General features: G+C 36.9%; 1 protein-coding gene across 2 annotated transcripts in view; it reads right to left on the minus strand.

The window, feature by feature from the left end:
- Positions 1–201: 201 nt before the first annotated feature.
- Positions 202–24,083, minus strand: part of SLC39A8 (solute carrier family 39 member 8) — a 29,620-nt gene continuing 5,738 nt past the window's right edge. The window contains exons 2-9 of one of the 2 annotated variants that reach the window (XR_010884344.1): positions 22,191–22,359; positions 15,074–15,243; positions 14,411–14,533; positions 13,075–13,242; positions 4,745–4,952; positions 4,039–4,223; positions 2,636–2,780; positions 1,345–1,428 (exon numbers count right to left, since the gene is read on the minus strand). Coding sequence is in view for 1 of the 2 variants with exons in the window: in XM_067297566.1 (XP_067153667.1) it covers positions 1,282–1,428; positions 4,039–4,223; positions 4,745–4,952; positions 13,075–13,242; positions 14,411–14,533; positions 15,074–15,243; positions 22,191–22,359 (1,170 nt within the window). In the remaining variant the exon portion in view is untranslated. Of the gene's footprint in view, positions 1,429–2,635; positions 2,781–4,038; positions 4,224–4,744; positions 4,953–13,074; positions 13,243–14,410; positions 14,534–15,073; positions 15,244–22,190; positions 22,360–24,083 lie in introns of both variants that reach the window. The other variant, XM_067297566.1, reaches the window with a different exon arrangement.

Genomic DNA, 24,083 nt, shown 5'->3' on the forward strand with positions numbered 1-24,083 from the left:
TGAAAAATAAAAGATATGTCCATTCCTACTGGTGAGAAATAAGTCAAGAAACAGTATTCCCTTTGAAACAGTAAAACCTGTCTGGAATCAATGAAAACACAGTAACTTGCTAGGAAAATAGTAATGCTTCTTTCAAAGCTTAGTGGCGACTGAAATGGAATATATTTGTATGAATTTCCTTACATACATCTCACAACACCAGAGAAGCTGAATTATTTATTTCACAAGAACTCATACATATAAGCATGATTTTAGAAAGTTCAGACACAATAGATTCTGATAGAAGTTTGTATATTTTTGTAACACTTACTTACTTACTTTCACCCAACTGAATACAAGAAAATTATTCAAATTACAAAATAGCTTACTAGAATGATGATTTTAACAAGTTTTTTCTAAAATCCACTTTGTAAAATTAACAATAAACCCTCTCAAAATTTTAACCCGGAATACTGATTTTTAAAAGGATTATCTGTGGAATTAAAAATAAAACAAGACTATTTTCATAAAATACAAAATGTTTGAAAAAAATTAAAATACTCAATGTTTCTAAAATATTATGGAGTTGATAAATTGTCATAAATTTAACACAAGTTCCTGCTAATTAAAAAAAAGTGGTTCTCAAAATAAATCAACAATCCCCTAGTGCACATATAAAGAGAAAAGATCAAAAGCAGTAACTGGTATCTTTCCTTCCAGTGTTAATTAGTAATTAAAAATCTTAGCTTCATTAGTACCTATTCTGAAATAATTTGATATTTTTTCATGGGGGAAGTGGATGTTACACAAACCCTGCAACAGAAATCATGAAAATTAACCAGCTTTGAAACTGTTTGCTTTCATCACAGTTTAAAAAATATATATATATACAGAACTTCATTACTTCCTTTTGAATAAGCATCTTCCTGGAAGACCTCAGCTTTCATTTGGTCTGAGTCGCATGACATGCACATGCAGTAGTTGCATGTATTGCATTATTCTACTGGCCAAGTGGCATCTTTTCGCTACCATGGTTCACGTATGTCTGATGATTTTAAGTAGAAATATAAATATGTGAATCAGTTCTTTGGTAAAGTACAGAAGTTGACAGCTCATACTATTTGGATTGACTGCAAGTTCCGAAGAAAAATTAACTTTCTGTGATTTGTAGGGGTGGGGGAAAAACTTGTCATTGTTTCAAAACCGAGTAGATTAAATGAATGTCCCTTTATGGATTTCAAGTGTCTTCCATTTGTAATTTACTTGATGTCTTCAGTATTGATTCCATTTTCACTTGCATTATTACAGCTGAATATTTCCTGCATACAAGGTAATCATCAGTATAGCAGCAAACCCTGTTAGTAAACCAGCATTCTGAATAAGGAAGAATGTGAGATCCATCTTTCTTCCTGTCACTTTCTCTCTCAGCATATCATTCATCTCCGGGAACTAGAAAAAAAGTAATATTTTTAGGTAAGTATTGCCATCTCGTGGTAGCATGTATAACTTAAGGCATTAAGAACTGAAGCATATTGCTGCTTTGGACTGAAGTATAGAATTAATGGAGGGTAAAGGCAGTCACAGGACTAGGTCACCCTAGTTTCCCTGAAAAACCACTTTACCAACAATAGAAAACTGAAATGGTGTTCTATTCTCCTCTGTTGCGATCTTGCCTGGTTGACTCTCATACAAATTTCCCCTTTTTTACTTCAGGAATCTCCTAGGGTCCAACTCTTGCTAACAGCAGTTGCCCTTGTATTGCTAAATATTGTGTTGTTTCCTTCACCAATGTGGACAGAGAAATCCTCTTTCAGGAAATGGAAAATTAGGATTCTTCTGCTTTATCAATAAACAAAGTGAAGCTGAAAACGAGGACAGCTCCTCAGAAATAGGAAACCTTTTACAAATGGAAGGTCTGGTTGACTGATTAGTTAGTAATAAAGCAAGGAAGAAAGAACAAGGCTGCCATGAAACTAACGGTAACGTATATCCCATCTTCATTCAGCAATATGCACTTAAAGGGCCACATAGTAGCCATGAATGACTGATCTACTTTTAACTGCTGAAGCAAAGATATTCTTCAGAGAGACAATGGAGGCGGTGACAGATGAACGCTGGTGATAAAGTCCCCATTAACATAGGGTGATCCAGGGCATGTTTGCTGCAGATAAAGGTTTAAAACTGCAGTTGACATTGACAAACATACTCAGATAGACTTTAAACTATCTTGCTGGTGTGCTGAGAGTAATATTACCAGAACACAACAGAGACTGTAAATTTCAGTGTTAGTTTAGAGACCTTTAGGCTGCATGACTCAGAAGCTGTATCTTTCTTTGATCTCACAAGGCAAAAACAACTATCGAAGGCAATGAAATTCTCAAAGAACAGACTAGGTTTAGTGCGGAAGTGGCCAAACCTTCTCAGAAGTCATTCCAGAACGCTGTAATTCTCTGCGCAAGAGGCAAGGACAACAACAAACCAGATCAACTTCATGCCATACGACAAGGGTCATTTATGCTCACACACCTCAGCATATTACATTCTCACACGCCCACAGCCTTACCATGCAGCATTCTTACTGACAGAGGCTGGACTGGGCCGGTGCTCAAATTGGAGGAGAGAAGAAAAGCAGAAATGACATTCTTGTTAATCCTACCTGCTTCTGGACAGGCAGTCCAGAAGTGTGTGAAAATCGTAAGAGAAAGTGGAAAATCAGATCTCTGTACAGAGCACTTGCATACCCTATTTCAGATTTTCAGGGGGGAGAAATTTTCAGATAGGTAAGTGATACAATCCAAAACCTAAAAAAAGAGAGGCAGAGACAGAGATACAGAAAGAGAGTACAGACAACAGATATGAAGAAAAGAATGTTATCTATTTTAATGGATTTAATAATAACAATTTTAAGTTGAGCCATTCAAAATTTATGCCATGAGTTTTACACATCATTGCTGAGTGTACTATTCATAATACAAGAGTGCAACTAAATGAAAAGCATTAGCAATAAGGTACTGCAAACTTGTAAAGGAAACTATTTGTGTGTGTTCATTTAACTCTAACAAGATTACTTATGAATTACTGATGATTACTTCTATATTATCATCCAAACTATAATAGGAATTATTATATTAGTTATTTTATAATAGTATACAGTACTTCATGTAGAACCAAACTGGGGCCTCAAATCTTTTCAAATACAGGTCTCACTCTTGTAGTGCTACACTCAAGTAGATTCTCGTGTGGCAAATATGAATACTTTTAAAGAAACATCTGCTCTTGCAATACTTTAATTAAAGATAATAAATACCTCTTCCATTTGGAAATAAAGCATCATCATAAGAGGGACTTATGTAATATTGGTGCCTTCCTGTGAATCCAGATTTTTATATCCTAACATCTAAATCTGATCTGGATCTTAGACTCTCTTTGACTTATCTCTTCTAATAACACTTAAAAAAACAAATTTTAGATGGACTGTTTTGAACAGAGATCAGCACAACCTTTTCAGTCTGAACCAAGAAGCTGGGGCTGGCACTGTTCAGTTTAATCCAGAACAGAATTTAAATCAAATTTTTCACCTAAACAACCCCCAAGTTATCAATACTGTTTACACAGTACATTATATTCAACATAGAAATAAAAATTTAGTTTTATTTTGTTTACTATATTCTTTTTGCTTTTCTTTTAAAATGGTTTAAAGTGGTTTAAATAAAGAATCAGATATTTCATTTAAAAATAATAACATGAAATGCTTTGGCATTTCACTTCAAAATGTTGAAACAAACTATTTAAACGCATTCACAGAAAGGCTTTTTAATGTAGCCAGCCCAAATTCACAAAGAGCTTGTCTCCCTTCAAAACTCACTAATACGACCAGCCCAAGTCATGAAATCAAAGGTTTTCATTAAGGTTATAACTGATGATTTAGCATCTAATAATAATAAGTAGAGGACTCTGGCAGGAGAGGAACAAAGTACTAAATTCCACTGGAGAGACTGCTAGTGCAGCCTTTGTTTTCTTGCAGAAAAATAAATAACTGCAAATAAAATTGTTTCTCACCATATCTGCCAGAGAGATGTACAGGAACATTCCACCAGCTACGGCAAAGATGATGTTAGGAGCAAAGTTGTTGCCTACTAATATACCAAAAGCCAGCCCAATGTAACAGGAGCATGCAGACAGAAAGTTGAAAAACAGAGCCTGCCGAGTACTCATTCCTGCATTAAGCAAGATGACAAAATCCCCTAAAAAAAGAAAAAACAGCACATGATACTGTGATTATTTTTTGATTTCAAAGAACGTCTGAAGGAAAACATGTGATTTGTATACAAGTTATAACCCACAACTACTTTTCATCATTCAAATAAATGAAGAGCATTTCCCTTCAATGCTAAGGTAACTGAAATATTCTAAACAAGCAGATGATACACAAGGATGCTAAGAGCATAGGAACACAAAACTATCCATAATGGGTAAAAAAAATAAAAAATAAAAAATAAATCAAATGAAGACAACAGTACATGCCTAGAAAGGCATGTATGAACAGGGTAATTAATACCTCTCTAATACATACTTCCAGCTTCCATTCACCTGTACTTAGAAACTTCCTGTGCTAGATGTGTATTTTGGTGTTCAGTAATTTTTTGATGAATATTTTTTCCATTAATTTGTATACACATCCTTTCAAATTTATGCCAACTTTTGGCAACCACAAACTCCTGCAGCAGCTATTTCCACAGTTAACATGCTGAATGAAGTTCCTTACCCAGTTCATGTGGAAACTCTTCACATAAGATGGCTATGGAGGTACTAAGTCCTTGAAACAGAGACAAAGTGAAAGAGGCACCAATAGCCAAACCATCTATGAAATTATGTACGGCATCACTCAGTGTTATCATCCAAGCAATTGTTCCAATCTTTGACAGGGGGCGCCCATTGAGACATTTACACAAGCTGCCTTGGCTTTCTTCTTCCTGAAGAAATAACATCACAGACAATTACTTAAAACATTAAACTACTAGAAAGAAGCCAATGAATCACACTCTGGCTTTAAACGAACACAGCATAAATAATAAAGCACTATTACTTACAGAGACCAAAATCCTTGATCCAAGAAGCAAAAGGTACAGGTAACAGCAGCAAATATATTTTGTTTCAAGTTAACATGTAGTGCCCAATTCCCCTTCAGCTGACGCAGAAAGCAATTCCAACCACAGGTGGTCTGAACATCTCTCTGGACACGTGTCTCAGATTACAGAGCGTGCCAAGAATTGATATGGCTCCCTATAGCCTCCTCAGCCACCTCTATTAAGCCTGTACAGTGGGAAGGATCTGGAACACAGCGACTGACAGCACCTATATTTCCCACCTAAAGCAGATCTCAACCAATTAACTACTGCCAGTACCTCCTGCTCTCAGATGCACACATAGACACCCCAGTGACAGCCACCCACATATGATTCTAGACACACACCCAGGTAAACCATAAATTTTATTTCTAATTCTGGGCAATGCTAGCCAAGTCCTGCCATTCAAATCATATTCTACAAAGTGTATGTTTAATAGAAACCACAGTAGGTAATTCTGACTGTGTTAGCTGAAGGCTCAAGAGCATAAAAGCAACAGGCTATTAGAAAACTTTAATGCACATGCACGCCAGGCCTCTCAATAATTCCTCCCAGAAATGGAAATAATTTATACCTTTGGTGCCATGAAGTAATGAAAAACTTCAAGCAGATAAAAGGAAATGTCATTTTAGTTGGGAGCACAAACTAATCTCCTTTAAAAAATTCCTGATGATCCATTCTGATCATTTCTTTAATTTCCGTATACACATGTATATTGCAGTTACATTACATTTGTAAGCATTATAGCATTTGCAAAAAATGGCTTTGCATATAAGGCATTAACTAGTGCTTAAAACTGGAAAATATAAGCAGTAAAATATATCTGTGTGACTGCATATATACACATTTAAACACCTCTCCCTCTCTTGTAGTGAAGCCCTACATGCCAATGGATACACAAATTCCTTTGATTATGAAAGGATCGTAGAAAGATATTATTCCAATAAATTTTCCTTAATTATTAAAAAAAGAATATTTCACATTTAGTTTTGCCATGTCAAATGTAAATGCTACCTGGCAATTAAAGTTTATGAGCTTAGCAAATGGAAATATATAATAAATGATTACAAAATCTTTAACAACACAGCAATAAGGTCTGTCTCATACTTTGCTCACCAAGCTCTTATCTGACATACTATATTCATGTATGTTGGAGCTGCCTTGGGACAGGACAAAAGTTCAGGTCAGGGATTTCTGAGTCAAACATCTATCATAGTACCTGGAACTAGTAGCTAATAAAACCTTGGTGGATCAGTTCCACCACCACCATAAAGCACAGTTATAGCTTCTATTGAAAATAAAAAATACTGAAATTATACTTTTATAAAGCAAAATAGCATCCAAAAATTGGGAGTTTCCCTGCTGATTCAGATACATAGGTTTTACACTTGTACTACACGTTCAACTTCAGTGTTTGGAGGGTTCGCTCTCACAACCCATCTAACATACAGGCAACGCCAGTCTTTTTAGGGGAAGATGAGTAATTTATACTAATTCTGTTAGAGATGGGAAAACTTCTGAATAATCAATCTCTCCCTTACTCCACAGAGGCAACTTGAGTTTTACTTCAAGAAAGAAATATTATAAAGCAAGGCATGGAAAATGTATTTATTAGGTAACCGAATGAAAAAAGAAACATGATTATGATAAAACCCAAACACAATTAGCCAAGCTCTTCCATCTATTTCTCCAGCTTCTCGAGCTGAAGTTCTGTTCCCTGGTAACCCTCCTTCAAGCTGCCTAAGAACCGATGAAAGTATCATTTCCTAGATAGTCCCAATTTCTGCCAAAAGCACATCATCTTTCATGGGCATGTTTCAAGCTTTACTAAGGAAAGTGAGTTTGAGGCAATGCACAGATTTTCATTTTGAATAATTCATATGATTTTCTACTAAGGAAGAACCTTGTTCTTTTTAGAAACAATAGAAAAAGAAAAAAAACCAACCATGGCAACTATTTTTTGATAAAGCAACAGCATTAAACTCATTAAACCCGTATTTTGAAAAGGCATACTAGCAAGCTCTGTTACACATAAAAAAGATAGGTGGTAGTGTTTTTGTGCTTTAAAAACTTTGTTACCAAAAAAAAAAAAAAAGAAAATCTCCCATCAAATGCCAAGCATCTCTGTGAAAGAAATGGTTTTATGAGAAGACTTTATTAGGCTGAAAATTCCTAAAATAGCAATGAAAACAGTGTACAAGTAATACAAATGTGCAGAAATATCACTTGCACATATGTATTCATGTTTGTGCCCATCGATGCACATTTTTTGTTCAGGAACCCTGTGCATGTCTACAGTTTTGCGAGGTCTGTAGGGGCATAAATCAATTTATCCACAGAGGTAAATAAAGGACCCATTTTCTTGTACCAGTTACACAAGGGGGAAGTGCAATGAAAGTCCAAAGCACTGGATATGTATGACAAAGAAGAATTTGACCTCAAGTGCTTTTTTGGTGAAATAAATGATTTATAAATAATAAGCATGCTGAACCTTCTATGCCTGTATGAAGAAAACAAATATTGAGTAAGAAGATGCTATTAAGAATTAGCTGTTGAATGGATCATGAATGGGACCGACTCCAGAAACTATCTGAGGTCCGGGGGTTTTGGGTTGCTTTGTCTGGAGAATTTTTTTAAAGTAATGATCATTGCAACTAATTTAGGAAAACAGTATTGATTTACTTCTAAAAATTACCTCTTTAATCCAATCTTTCAAAATGCAGAGACAATTGTAGCTTTAAAATTAGGAATACGATTCTGAGAGGGTTCTGTAAGCTACTTGCTATCTGCAATTTACTGTGTAGCTTTGAAGTATAATAATTCTTGCTCGTAATCTATTTTAGATAATATTTTGACTTTTTGTAAATTATACAAAGTCCAAGGACATTGCTCATCCAGGTTTACATTATGAACTTTACTATAGATTCCACAGAAGTAGATGAATGACTCTAATACATATTCTTAATGTCAAGATAAGGCAGAATACTGATAAATTTACCTTACAAATATATAAGATTCCAAAGCCAAAATGAACAATGTTTATCTCTGCTGGACTGTTCCCACTTTGTCATGGTATTTTAGCGGTGGTCATAGCAGAGATGCCAGCTATGGAGCTCTAGAATACACAGCTTGTCTATTAGGTCCAACTTTTATTAAGTGCAGTTCTGTACTATTTGTATCTCTACATTTTATTGTAAGCCAAAGATATCCTCGGTATTTTTGCTCTTCTGAACACAGTTTTTTTTCTTTAAAAACAATGGCCCCTCCTTTTTTCCCAAACTTACGAAGGACAGATACAGAGACTATACTATTTTATCCAATGATATCTCATCAGGTTACTATTGCTATATCCAATACATCTGTGGGTCTCTCAGCCATGGACCAGGACCCCAGTCTGTTAAAAGCTTTGCAGAAAAGAAAAAGTTAATATTCTGCAGATCAGTGGAAGATGCAGCAGTGGTCAGAATGGAGCACCACCTTCCCGTCCGTAACATCTTCCTTCAGACAGGCAAAAGATCAAGCACTGAAATACAAGTTTTGTTTAAAAAATAGCGTCCTTTGGATATGCCCACAGGACCTAGTAGGAACGGTATTTATGCCCTGTAGGCAGTGCCAAAGGCCACTGTAAAATTTTACTAAGCAACTCTAACTTGGTGTGCTTGGGGATACAGACGTTTTCAGCCATTTGTCTCTGAAACAACTTTTCTTCGAGGTTACTGTTTTCAAACCATATAATCTTAAGGTATGGTAGATATGAATTTTAGGTCAACACAAAAGAGGTTGCTAAGGTTGCAATTCCTGCTGCAAGTGAAATTTAAAAGTATGCAACTAATTAAACATCTACATTCACTCTGATGATCAGTCTGCTCAAGCATTAAAAGAGAAAAGATGGCTGGATCCCCACAGACGAAAACAAATACCATACTTTGGCACAGTCAGACTCCTAGCTCTCTCTTTAAAGTCTACATGATTAATTCTCCTGGCTGCACTCTGTTAACCCTCTCTAACAAGCTTTAGATGGCAAAGATGCATTGAAAATCTACTACCTGTATGTCAGCCTATGCCAAATGGATGCCTCATCAATATCAAATGCCTCTAAAGCTTAATGCATAAGCTACCTTTGAGACACTGAACTTAGCAGCTGTGACCTGTATGCATACATGAAGGTGAAACATTAACTCCAGCAAGCAGATTCACCGTGGCCAACACAGAGAAATGTAAACTAAATTTCCCTGTAGCAATCCAGTAACCCTCATTCCATAGGGGAGTTGTTTCAGACGAAGCCTAGTCCTGGTGGCTCCACATAGGAGTAAAACAAACAAACAGATAAATAGTATAAGGCTATTAAATAAATTCATGTCTTTCCTTGTCTGAGATGCTGTCTTAAATTCTGGTAAAGCTTTCTTTCCTAAAAAGACAGAGTAAGAGAGGTCCAGGTGACAATGGTGAAAATGACTGCAGGTGTGACATTTTAATTTAAAAAAAAGAAAAGAAAAAAAGAAAAAGAAAACACTGGAATCCAGTTCATTTACAGAGGTGGCAAACATACAAGATAATGAATGGTACCAGGAAGATAAAATTTCAAAACTGACAGAAGAAAAGGCAGTTCTGCACAACCCAGTGGATATAGTGGTCACTGTTTCAAGAGACTGTTGAGGCCAGGAACATAATAGTTTATACAGGTCCAGACCCTGAGATGAGAAGCACAACAGTCCGCCCTCTGGACACAATTCCACGGTTGCCTCTAACAGAAATCCCAGCTTTGTCCAAGATATCCAGCATTGTGCTGTCTCCAAAGGGATATGGGCAGGGCGATTACTGGCCTCTTCTAGAAAGGCTGCCCACATGTTCTCTAGGGCTTCTGCATTGGGATAGATGAAGTAGCTGTAATTGGTAACTGGGGTCCTGTGGGAGCTCTTCGACAGGGTACGCTAAACCTGTCAGCTGGACCTAGAGATTTTCTGTGAGGCAGGGAGCTAAGGGGCCTTGGTTTTCCCCTTTTCTCTCTCCTCTACATTCTCCCCTGCCAAGCTAATGCCAGCCAGCACACCACAGGTTTCTACTTCCCACAAGGTAGTCTTGGGGAGAACTGGGCAGACTTCCCCACATACTGGTGCTGCAGCAACTTCTAACTGCCCCAACACCCCCTAGTCATCCTAGCCCTTCCCAGCTCCCTGATGACTCTGATGGCTATGCTGGCCCCTTTCAATCTGCCAGGAGGAGGAAAAGTAATGATGACTTTTCACTGCTACCTCCCATACCAACAGCAGACTGTCTGCCACGCCACCGTGGTTTATTCTTCAGCCATCTTCTCTGCAGTCAGCCTTGGCTCTGAAGTGAACTTGAACCTGTTACTTTCAGGAGATTTGCAGATGAACACATTCTCTTCCTGGCTTTGGAGAAATTGAAAGAAATAAAGAACGGAAGGCAAGAATTTTCAAAAGAACAATAAGCAGCGGAGGAGAACCTTCATGAAATTTTAAGCACTTAAAGCCAAGAGGTTGATAAAAAAGAAGACTGTATGTGAAAGGAAATGGAAAAGTACTCTGCAAATGATCTTGGGGTGATCTGCAATAATTTTGGATCACGAACACTGCAAGTAGTTGTTAGAAATAAGTACTATATAGCTACATTTGATGATTATAATGCTTATGGTATGATTTTGTTATGTGTATGTTACTTGTAAGGCTTAGCTTCATAGCAGATGGCTACAAAAAGGTAAGGCAATGGGTCCAGGTAAAACTTCTTCTTGTCAGAAAAACAATACCTATGTCACTGGAGATGACTCTCTCCACACGCAGTGGAATGTAGGTTTTTTTTTTAAACCTACAAAATACAATTACTTTTCAGGACATTTTTAAATTTTGGTGGTACTACAGACAGAAGAACAATATGGAACACAGTTTTCTCGTCATCTTTCATTACAGTAGGCTAGTTTTGAGGAACCCAGGGCTTAAAGGCAGTCTTGCTATTGCATGCTAGCTCAGCCATGGTAATGGCCCACTGCAAAAACAAAAAGTTACATTTATTTGAAAAGACTTGCTTGTAGCCTATACCAAATCTATTAAACTAATTTCAGAAAACACTCCCATCAGCAGTTACCATGCCTCAGCTGACTTTCGTTAACTCATTAAACCATGGCAACTTGATGGTGCATTTGAGGCTTTATGCTGAGCTCTGCTGTCATTCTGTATGAACAATACTTTTACCCATCACAAAATTAGTCTTTAAAAAAATATTTCCCTATATTTTCAGTACAGCATACTTTTTTAAGGTTCATAAGATATGCATTTTTAACACTTAATATGTTTTCAATGTAACAAGGCAATTTTGCCCCAAATTAGACCAACCTACACCTCAGATACAGAAGTAACTTCCTTTAGGCGATGAGACCTGCTTTCCATTTGTTTTGGAGAACCTAAGGTCAGCATCCTGTACAGAGATACCCTTATATTGCAAAGCTGGGATTGTAAATGGAAACATTCCAGTTCAGAGAGCAGATAGAAAAGTTATTTTATATTTTAAGATAACCACTTTTACGCTGCACTATTTGCTAGCAAATTCAAACGAAAAAAATAGCTGCCATTTCTAACATTAATTGTGTTGTTGAAGCTCATCATCCTAAGAAAAAATATGCATGTAAGAGGATGTTCACAGCTCCCTACAGTTAAGAAAACAGTAAGAATCAATAGGGTCATATGCAACTCCACCAGCACGCTTCCAGAGAACAGCAAGGTAGGAGTACCACCAAAAGTTCTGCCGTGAAACTCTGATTTATACAGCTGGGATCCAGAAAGTTACCTAAGTTTTTATTAAGCTCATACCATAGCTCATTCTATCCACAAGCTGCCACTGTGGTACCAGCAGAACCACTGTTGATCAGAACTGACCTCAAAATTTTAGGAACTCTCATAATATTATTTCCCTTTTAGTGCCCATACAATTTTAATTACTAAACATGTCTTTAAAATGCCCAGTATCCCACAGTATCTGCCATGCTGCATGACAGTTCTGAAAATAAAATTTTGGTACTTTAAACTGTGTGCATCAATTGCTTTGCGAGCCTGCAATGGTCAATGCAGAACTGACAGATTCTCTCCCACAGATTCTCTCCCAGTTGCTCTTGGGGCCTTCCTCCTGCTTCCTCCACTGCTTCTCACTGAACCCCCCCCACCCCAAACAACCTACTGAGTGAAGAGCATGGGTGGTAGAACAGAAAGCTCTACTTTGAAAAGTCTACCTTTGCCATCAGACAGCTGTTTTTATGCGATTTTCTCTTTTTTAAATAAGAGGCAGTACTGTTCTTCTCTGTACAGGGAGAAGAGAGTTGAGAAGCATATCAACTGTCTCCTTCCATTTTCTTTTCAGGCAGAAGGAGGTCATATACATAGTATGAAAACAAGCAAATACAGAGAATAAATTTAGAAGAAAAGAACACTTAAAACCAGGAGGAACAGTTCCTGTCTCAGCATATTACCTCCATGAATCCCAGTGTATCCAAATATACTGGACTAGCACAAGCAGTACTCACAGTGTACTGTACAACAGTTACTGTATCAGTTTCCATCATTAATTGTTGTTTCAGAAGAACCAGGTTCCCAGACTTATGGTTTCATGTTGACAGGAACACAGTATGAATCATGCAACATCTAGAATGTGCTATCATTCTTTAAACAAAACAAAAATATCAAATCATAATTAACTAAATTAACTGATTAGATATTTACCTATGTCCTACCCATCCTGACACTGATATACACTAGCTCTTTTTGGTGGCTACCAACTGAATGCATCATTCAGCTTTTGCCCAAAACCCCCATTTTTTCATAAGGCTCAAGTGAGTTACAAGCTAAGGGTTCACAAAAACCTGGCAAAAGTAATAGAAGTTGACATTAAGTCCCCCCCTGGACATACTTAAGTAATTATCAGGAATAAAATAAATAAGAAGAAACAGACACAATTTTCATACCTGTGCTGAGACCACACTAATGCTGTCAAAACCAAGATTTCCATTGCTCTCTATGACAGCTGAATTTGCATAACACGTCACCCCATTGCTGGATGCTGGGGGTTTGGGTGGACTAGTCTTATCCTGAGGATGATTCTGTTCACCATTTTCAAAGTCATTGTGGCCAGTCTAAGTGAAAAATAGATAAGTAGGCAGCTAATTAAACAAAAGCAAGATAACAAGCATAAGAAAATACAGATAAAAAAAAAAGCAGGTGGCATCGTAGTCATACTGCTGTGCTTTCTACACTTTGTAAATGTTTAAATAAGCAGTCCATGGAGACTGAAATCCAAACTTATGTAACTCCCTAACTTATCTCTAACTTTTCTTAACTTATCTCTTACTTTTAGTTAATCAGAATATATGTGTGGATTTTTCATTCTTACACCTGAATGTCTGACCACGAGTGATCCAAACAACATTCGCTAGTTATTCATAATGTAATATGATTGTCAAATGGAGCTCATTTGCCTCTTTGTCAACTGTCCCAAAAAATAAAGGGAAACAAATCCATTACTTTCTTTTTTTCTCTTCTTTTCGGTGTAGTTGTTACAAACAAGGGAAAATTGATCTTCGTAATCTTCAATATCAGCAAATGCTTGGGGGACCCTAAGTGAGGAAGGGGAGGAACAGAGGACAGTTTTCTTGACAAGACAGGAGCAGAGAGGACCAGAAACAAAGTCTGAAGTCCTTCTCTGAGACAAATCAGTCTCACTCATGTGAGCGCACTGAAAACAAGTACTCTGACACATGGGTAGAAAGCCAAGCCTGATGCAATATGGGCAACTGCAGTGTCACTAAAGCAGGTCTGAGTACCAGAGCATGGGGGAAACATAGAGGTAAATGTGAGATTGAAGCCTTGCCAGCACAGCCCAATTACACTTTACAGATTGAATATGAAGGTGTGTATGTCACACTGATTTCTCCTGCCTAAGGGGGAGCTCCAGAGGCAGAACTCCATTCTTTCCAGCTCTTACACATTTCCACTTTTTCCTGACAGGTTTAGCTAGTAGGATGAAGACTTGGCCCTTGAGAGCAGCTAGATCATATGCCAGCAACAGGAGACCACACTCACAACGTCTGGATTCTATTCCCAGCTCTGCTTGTAACTGCCTGAAAAAAGTGAAACTCTCCATATTGATTTTAAACAGATACTTCAGAACACTTCTGAAAGGCTGAAATCCTCAGACAAAACAAAAAAGAAAAATCCCTATATTTTATTAAGCTATCAATATTTCAGAAAATATAATAGCTACTTTAACATGAGGCTCATACAGTTAGTAACACCCTTTGTTACCTGATTATAGATCTTCAATATCACCTTAAGAATCCTTTCCACAAAGAAGAGAATATAGAATCCACCAAACACTGCAACTGCTTTCTCAATGTAGTTATCTACTTTGGGGTCAAACCCAAATGCCTACCAGTGAAGATAAAAGCAATGGAGGTTAGTCAATAATCTTAGTACCTTTCCAAAAAACAAACAAACAACCCCCCACTCCTCTAAAATACAGACTGTTTCCCTACCACCCATGAGTTTCAATGAGCCTGAAATTATCAAAGATTCTGACCCTCTTAGATTTTTTTAATTTGGATTCAATGTCAACCATGTTTTAATATAGTAAATTTTACATGCAGAATCTATCAATTAATTGCAAAACAAGGAGGTCTAACCTATAGCCCATTGAAGTCCACTAGAATCTTACCCAATGCATTTCTCTCCTTGCCTCCATCTAGAGGCAGAATAGCCCTCAGCCCTTCTCATGTTACAACTACATATGGTTCTTGACAGCTCTGCTCACCCAATCAGAAGGAAAGTGAGGGTGGCCAGCTGCACTGAAGGCTAACTGCAACTCTTTGGTGATTACAACCACACTGAGAGCACCACTGCAGCATGCCTCTAAAATTAATACACTTTAGAAATTAGTATGGAAAACAAATAATGATTCCCCTTGCTTACCTCTGGAATGAGCTGGAAAATGGCATTAGAAAAGAGAGTACCAATGGCCAAGCCCACAAAGTAGGTTAAAATCTTGGGGAAATACGACTTCTTTAAGAGGGGAGTTAAAATCAATCCCAGAAGCGATGCCAGGTTAATCAGAGTCACAGCCAGGAACCCAAAACCCCAAACTGTGGATGAACAAGCAGAAACAAACATTTTAGTAAAATCCCTACTTCACGCTGCTTGTGATTTTTCTAACAGTTCATGGAACTGTGAAAAAAAGAATGGCTCCCCATCTGAAATTAGACTTTACAAATAGAAAAATCTTAAAATACACAGATATTTAAGATAAATATCCACTGACAGAAGGAAAATGAAATGCTAGAAATGTTGTCTGGGACTACCATGTTAAAAACTGAAGCCGTGCTAGTATATAACTGGGACAGCCTAAAAGCTGCTAGTATAAATCAGCTCTTTCTAAAGTCAGTGAAGAGTTTAAACCAAAGCTTAGACCAACAGTCAACGTATCTATAGCATAGATTCACGATGCAAATTCTTACTAGTTCCAGGTTTAGATCCAACTATCATTTACCACTACGGAACTCCAACAAAGAATGCCTGCTGTCTTGGCTGTACTACACCCAACAATTCTTCCTGATAAAGACAACTCCTACAAATCATCACGAGGTGATAACTTTCTGTTCCTAACTCCCCTCCTCCTCCAGTTGTTCAAGTATGTCTGCTTGCTGCAAACACTGCCTATCACTGCTTATCTAACAGGTGGGATGGCAGATAGCTGATATTACAGGTTAATATGATAGAGAGAGGAAAGTATATATGAAAGAGGTGCTAGGTTCAAAAAGATGCAAAAGTTATTTAGGAACAAAATGAGGAAAATCTTTTCTAAGAATTGGCAAATGCATCAGGGTTGACCATACCTTAGCTCCTTGCATTATAAGGATAGCCTCAGATTTTCAGAGTTCAGACACCACGACTTGTACAAAACCATGCGTGAGTATTCTTGAGTATGGATTATAGTGTATGAGGGTTTTTTTGCTGTTCATAAGCATCGGAAAGTTTTGCCTCTATGCATGCCAACTTTTTTCCCCCAGTAACATCTCAAGCCCTTGTGAGTATACAGAAAATCCTGAAAGGTTGCACTGAAGAGATCTACAACACTGCCTAAAGCAATGCCACAGAATTATCTACATAAACAGTGGGTCTGTCTATAAAATCATCCACAAATAATCAAAGCCAACATGATGTTGGGCACATGAGAACAGTTTGGTGTAATCCAGAAAGCTGTATCAATAAAATGGTCTCATTATAAGCTTTACAATATGTATATAGAGAAATTACTAGAAATTCCTCTCTGCATAGCAGAAATAGATACAAACAGATCAGATCATGGTCTACAGCCCAATTTTCCTGCATCATAATGCAGCAAACACACCAGACCAAATTCCCGACCTGCAGCCAGGATGAATACACTTTGTTTGCACAGTGTCACAGTTTTTCTATGTAAAGGATTTTACAGGATGTCAAGAACAGAAAGCATTAGAAACATTTAAAACAGGTGCAAAAGGTAAGTCAATGCCAATTAAAATGTTCACTTGTCTTTTTTGAGAGAGCAGGAGAGAGCAAGAAAATTGCACAGGACTAGTTATGGCTAGATTCACTAAACTATATAGGAGCTTCATTTCCTGTATATTTATTTCCCACTTATTAAAATAAATGGCAATTAAGCTTGTAAATATCTTTGTGAAAAGATATTTGTGAGAGGTCTGTGATAATCAAATGGGGTCCCAGTGCCATCATGAACCACAAATGGTGGTTTGCACAATTAGGGAATACTACAAAAGCAAGAATCTCTTTCTGCTTAGCATGCAGTCAACACCTACCATTATTTTGTGCACAACACACATTTTAAACTGAGTTAAAAAAATATAAAACCCATTTACCACATGTGAAGTAATTTGGGAAAGTACACTAAATACTTAAGCAGACACAGGAAATTAGAACAAATTTCAAAAATTGCAATAAAAAAACAAGCTAGTACTAACTACTTTTTACAACAAAAGACAAACAGGATAAATTCATAAATGTATATGTACTATTTTAGAAGATGAAAATGGTTAGGAGAACAGAATTTAAAAGCAAATATAAAAAAAGAAGACATTATTGCCAAATTCTGAGAGTACTTATTACCCCAGTAGATGCTTTACTAATGAATCAACATTCAGGCTGGTACTCTTTGTTCAGAATAAAAAACTTACCAGGACACTTAACTTGAAATATGTATTATAAAGCATACAATTACCATCATTGATATGCTTAATGCTATGGTAGATATCTCAATGTACTAAAGGACTTGTGTTTGCAACTGGGGACATATTCTAATCCACTGTATGTTGCACTCTTTCTTCACGAAAAATTTAAAAGCAAAAGCCTTTCTCCTTCCTGTTTTACCAGACATTGCAGGGAAAGGCAGATGGGGTTTTATTTTTAAAATTCTAGCTCAGATCTGGATGGCCCAAACCCCTTGGGATTTTTATATATTGATATTTTATTTCCATTTTACTCACCCCAAATGGGTAAATAATGATGAACAATTAAAATAAGTGATCAAATAACAGCAGACAAAAAAGAAAGAATAAATTAAATATTATCTATCCAAGGCATTCCACAAATCCTGCAGTAAGCCTAATTTAAAGCTAATGAAATTTTTAAAGAAATAAAAATCTCAGATTTTTTTAATATATTCTCCAGGAAGGTACTCTTGGGCCTTGTGACATGCTTTTCTTTGAGTTCACAGGGACCTGAAGTATAATTGGAAAGAAAAAGAAAAAAACGTTATCCCATAATTACACAATTACAGGAAGTGGTACTTCAAGAAAAACACCATAAGCTGCAAAAACTATGAGATAATCAATGGTACCAAAGTTACTGTATTAGGCACTGTATTTCACAGTCATGTATGCACCACTCTCTTAAAAGTGGTTTTATTTAGTCAGACTTCTTCCAGACTAAACTCTTCCTGAGTCCACACAGCCCAGCTAGTTGGCTAGTCTGACTTCATGTATCAGAGTGGAGCATTCTGCTTAGGACACACAAGTCTCTTCCCCAATGACTGGTGGTGGCACAGACAGCTTTGGCCAATGACCATTATTCTTTCTGTCCCTAGAAAAGCGGCCCCAACAAAGAGACTTCCAAGATGCCCACAGCCATGAGAAATCCAAAACACAAAACAGCAGGAAAGCAATTACGATATTCTTCTCCAAACATCATTGCTCAGCACTGTTCCATAAAAAGGGGAACCACTGCTCTGGGCCTTCCTGAGGCAGGTTCCTCATGAGCCTAATCCTGAGATGAAGAGGAATTTGGGGTGTGAAAACATTTCTGTTTGCCTTGGACAGAAGGAATACCACCGGGCCTTACTGGCTATTTAATGCAGCTCTATACCCCACACCTTCCAGAGGAGCAAGAAAGCGAAGGGCATGAGCATGTCCCTAAGGTCAGCTAGGTTAGGTATTAGATATACAAACACCAAGGAAAATGGATGTGTTGTATGCTGCCTTTTAACTTTTACTCTGTTTTCGCAACACATTTTTTTTTATTGCAAGTAGCTGCTCCGTAAAGCCTATTGTACTGATTTGTTCTGTATGTCTTGTCTATTCATATTTTGGAGGTCAAGATATTCTTAAGCGTGTAGGAGTCCCTGGGCACAAAATTCACATAAGCACAGCTGGAAACATGCAGAGAGGATTTTGCATCACAGGGCCAGTAATTGAAAGCAGCTGGTCTCAGTGCTGCCAAAATACCGATTTGTTTTGTGAAGGGGTGAGGAAGGATCAGTAGAGGGATGCCTCTGCATTAGTGGACCTTTCTGTGGATCTCCCTTCAAACTAGGTACCACTATGTATCATAGACTCATGAGTTCATGGTTTAAAACACCCTAACTAGGGCCTCACAGATTTCCTGCACTGCACCAAGGGAGGGGCAGGGAGAAGGCTGCCTGGCTTATCTGGCTGCTGGACATTGCTCCTGAGCTGGCAGGATAAAAGAAAAATAGGAGGGATGGTCTAAATAGCTTAAGAGGTCAACTATGGGTCAAGCTTTCCATGAACAACCTACTTAGTCACCACCAAGAAAATTAAAAAAAAAAAAGGAAAGACAGATCCTACACTTCTGTGCAGAGGTTATGGTCTTCTTGACCATATGTGCCCTCACATTTTGTAAGTCTAAAACAATCACAGTAAATTGATGCCGTGGATTCAGTGATTAATCAAATATAATTGTAATTATTTACAGGCATATCTAGGTTTTAGGAAGCATCTATAGTTCTTAATAAATACTACCACATTATATTAATCATAATATTATTAATACTAATATTTCACAAGTTATGAAAAAACACTGTTGTACCTCTGCTAATAAATACTACCACCAGCCTGATACAGGATCCCATTCATACACAACTTCTTTTGATATCAGAAGAAATGTTGGGCATTAAGAGCGCAAAGGATCAGAGGAAGGGTTTTAAAACAAATTTCTAAACTAATTCTGCATATTGCTTGCTTCTTCCATTCCAATTTTAAAATCAAGTAATGTCCTAGAGCAACTCAGCAAAGTGAGCTTTTTCCTAAAAAAGGTTTGAGAATTTGTAGGTACCAAGGCAGAAAAGAGTAAGGTATACAGAGTACGCACTACTGTTTATAGTTTGATACAGTAAGAAAAACAAAAATAAAAAAACAGAGTAAAAGTCACTGAAGGTACAGAAAGCAACAGTGGTACATAGTGATTTTAGAGATCCAGGCCACAACTGTTAGAATTAAAAAGAAATAAATCCCTGTAGTGGAAAGAGAAAACAAAATCTATCTAAATCTTACTAAAAGGTCCAGAGACAACTTTTTAATCCTTTTGCCGATAAAATTTTCAAATGCCCAGTATTCTGTGTTCATAATTATTTTTTTAAATGAGGGTGAGCCATAGTGTCTGAAGGGCCAGAATTGAATTTATATGTTCAATCCACATGTTTTTACGTACAAAGGAAAGGAGGGATCCAAACAAGGCCAATTAGATGGGCAAATGCCTCATGAAATTAATAGCATATTTCTCTAGAGCATAATGGTTGTTACATCTAATGGCAATAGCTTTTTCAGCCAATAACAGTTATAAGATATACAATAGAAAGAAGCAATCTATGGCCCTTCCACTAATTCTTTTATTCAAGCTAACAGTGACAAGAATAGGACTCTCAGTCTGACATAGAAGCTAACATGGCTATGTTAGTCTGTACCCGGACAACAAGCCAAATAAAGTCTTCATTATTGTTTAATACAGCTCATAGTTAGCTTTGGCTTAGACTCAACCTGCAGGACATCAGCACGGAATATTCCATCTGTATGCAAGACCAAGATACATGCTGGGCTGCTGCTCAGCTTCCTGTATTAAGTCCAGCTTGGAGTTAAAAGAAATAGAGCAGATGAAGATGTGGGCCTTCTGATAAATTATCTGGGCAGACCTTTTCTGAACAAAATACAGACAATATCTACAGACGATGGTCAAAATTTTCTGATGCGAGTACTTCCAACTCTAATTAAGCACCTTTAAAAAAGCTTGAGATTGATTTGTCATGAGCAATGAGAATTGTGCATAATTAGTAATATTAGATGTGTTATTATATGCTAGGTTATATAATACTAGAGTGATATAAAACTAACTGAATTCCAATATATTGACACTTCCATGTCTGCCTATTTGGTCCAGCGCACTAATTATCTGATCTAATGCAAAATTGAAGCTCATTTCTTTACACAGCTGCCTTTGGTCTGAGCAGATGAACGACAGTGACTGGGAAAACAATTTTCTCTTTCTAAAACCTACACAGTCAATGGCTATACAGGCACTGAAGACTTCCATCAGCAGAGTACAGGAACTTGGTCCAAAAAGTGTACATGAGTGGCATGAATTACTACTGCTTCCTGCTTAACACTACATGTTCTACTTCATTACTATTATGGTAACTTTTACGACCCAACAGCATTTCAACAGCCATCAATAAGAGCATGGAATTTTTCTCTAACTTGTATGCTTAAATGGTCTGAATTCATCAGTGAAAATTATCTGCAGTCACAAACGGACAAGAAAGAGAAGGTGAAAGGTAAGAATAAGATCCAGCAATTACTTACTAAAGCAGTTATACATCTAGGCCCTTGATCCTTCCAATACTATAGGCCATAGTTTCCAAACTATTTAGGTAATGTAATTTCTATTCGGAAATGTAAAATTGTAGACCTCAGCTCATCTGACATCCCAACTTTTAAATTTATTTCAGTTGAGTCCCTGGAACCACGAATTAATTTGAAATAGAAAGTCAATAAGTAAGCTATTGTACATTTGCAGCAAGTGATTTCATTAACCAACTGTTTCTTTCCTACCCTATATTTTTACTGAACTGTACATTTCTGTGCACAGTAAATACAGAAATAATAATGAGAAAAATAGCAGGAAAGAAGATTAAATGAAAATGTTCCATGCAGATGGGGGAGCATGGAAGAGGACATGAAGGCAAGAGTGGGAGTTTGGAAGAAATTCGAGTATTTTCCTCAGTAAAACAGTCCACTGGCTCCCTTGTTTCCCTGAATCCCATCTGCAAATAATTCCACTCTAATGTAGCCTTCTGGTAATTTTAGCTTGAGATGCTCAGATGCAAGCATATCCTGCTAAGGCCGATTTTCCTCTGCAAACCACTTGCAAAGACTTCCCTTACCTACTTCCATCCTTTGTTCTATTAACCAGCTATTAGTGAGAGTCTTTATGCCTCAGGGCACAAACCACTATCCAGCAAAACAGGTCAGAAAGACTCTTCCTTTTATGGGCAAATTATTCCATAACATCCTCCTGGAGGGTTCTTTTGCTTTTCTCTAAAGCATTTTAAATAGATCATTGTCAAGAGACAGGATATATGATTAGATAGTCCATTCATCTGAAAAGCCACGTTAATTTTATGCTCCCACTTTACAATTATACACTCCTAAACAAAAGACATTCCTATTATCTATAGATAAATGCTCACAATTCATCCAAGGAAACCCCATTCTAATCCCGATACTATGAAATTATATTAACTAACCTTGTAAAGATTGTGGTTTAGATGTATCCACAAAGTCTTCCTGAAGATCACATGGGTGAAAAATGAGCTGTTGCAAAACAGCAGGACATATTGTGGAGAAACTTGAATTTGATACTTGACTGTTGTTCGGTAACCCATGCAGAGAAAAGATTTCCTCACCAGTCAAGCACTGGAACAAAAATTTATTTGGTCAGCTTAATACATTAATGTAAAAAAGAAAAAAATCATATTTTAATATGAGTTAACTCATTTTAAATAACTCAATAACTTTAAGGAAGCATATACAGTTTGTATGCTGGGCCTGACAGTACCGTGTTTGCTTAATGTGAAGTGAAAGGAATTCAAAGTATCTTAAGATAAGTTCACAAATCAATGAAATGTGTCTTAAACTGACATTTGAGAATCTTATGCCATACAAACTAGGCCAGTTAAATCTCATTATATATTTGGAAAAATAGCTTCACAATAAATAAAATCACATGTAGTTACAAAATAATTAATTTTAAGAACAGGGCAGATACACTTAAAATCTCAGTGACAGAGTATGTGAGAAAATGATTGGTAATTCAGCAACTGTTTATTCACATAAGTGACCACTTTACTTCACACCTCTGCTTCATATTTACCTCCTCAAATTAGCTGTTTCAAAATGGCCCAAATGTTAGCTACATCCAACATTTTTCATTAACCTCATAGCAATAATTGTTAACAGCAAACATTATTTTGCAAAACCATGCCATACTCCAATGTGACAAACTCTTACTTTGGATTTTCATTTTGCCCTTAGCACAGGACACAATAGTACCTAGGGTCAAAAACAAAGGTACTTAGCAGTCTAAATCAGGCTGGGGCAAGGCTGGTTGTTCTTAGTTATTTTCATCCCAAAAGATAAAAGACAAACTCTGTGTGTGTGTACGTACGCGGGTGTGTGTATGTATATATCTCACATATTTCTACATGAAATATTCCACACTACTACTATCTTAAGTCTTTTGTCTAACACTTCCCGCTTATTCACATTCATGATTTCCTACAATGATCAATAAGAAAATAGTTCTTTTTTGGGGGAAAAAGAAAATGTTTTGCTGTGCTGACTGTAAAACAACCACATACCAAGGCTGAGTCTCAAGACAAAAATTAAAGTCAAGTGTTTTCTTTCTATATGAGACCTTAAGTTAGCACATAACACTCCCTATAGCAAACCTCAGTGTGGTTCCAAAAGTAGAACACTAGAAGCCTTAACAAAATATAAACAAATAGTCACTCTCTGCTCTTTTCAGTTTTGCTAGCTTCAGATTCCACAGTTCTTCTCTAATAAATCAAGATGATTACTTATAAATCAAATTCCTTTTAGAGATAAGCCAAAGAGCCGCAAGTCATTTACTGCAATGCTGCTTCCATTTCCATTAGTAAATACTTTTCCTCATGTTGTCCAAAAGGCGAAACACCTTACATCATTTGAATGTGACTATTTCTCATTTAATTTGAAGGAAGAGAATCTTCAGACCAATTCAAGTGACTTCAACCAAATTACATTCAGGATTTTTTTTGTCCTTTCTCTAACATGTTTGAATTTAAATGTAAGCCTAAGTTCTGTTGAAGCCAACAGAGCTTGAAGATTCAAATATATACTTAATTCCTGAACTGAGGTCTACAAGCCATGTACATATACTTTCATCTTTCAATGTCAGTGCTAATGTTCCAGTCTCACATTTAAAATAAACATAGCTTGTTAACAGAAAATGTTTTTCATTTTAAAGCATGTTGCTCCATTTAATCTCAATGGAAGTATTGTAGAGAGAAATAGTCTGTTACAGCCTAATTCATGAACTCTACAGAGTTTTCTAAATTGGTTCTGCATCTAATCATTCTACTGTTAACTCTGCAGTATGA

Source organism: Apteryx mantelli, chromosome 5 (assembly GCF_036417845.1).
Source record: "Apteryx mantelli isolate bAptMan1 chromosome 5, bAptMan1.hap1, whole genome shotgun sequence".
NCBI classification, from domain to species: domain Eukaryota; kingdom Metazoa; phylum Chordata; class Aves; order Apterygiformes; family Apterygidae; genus Apteryx; species Apteryx mantelli.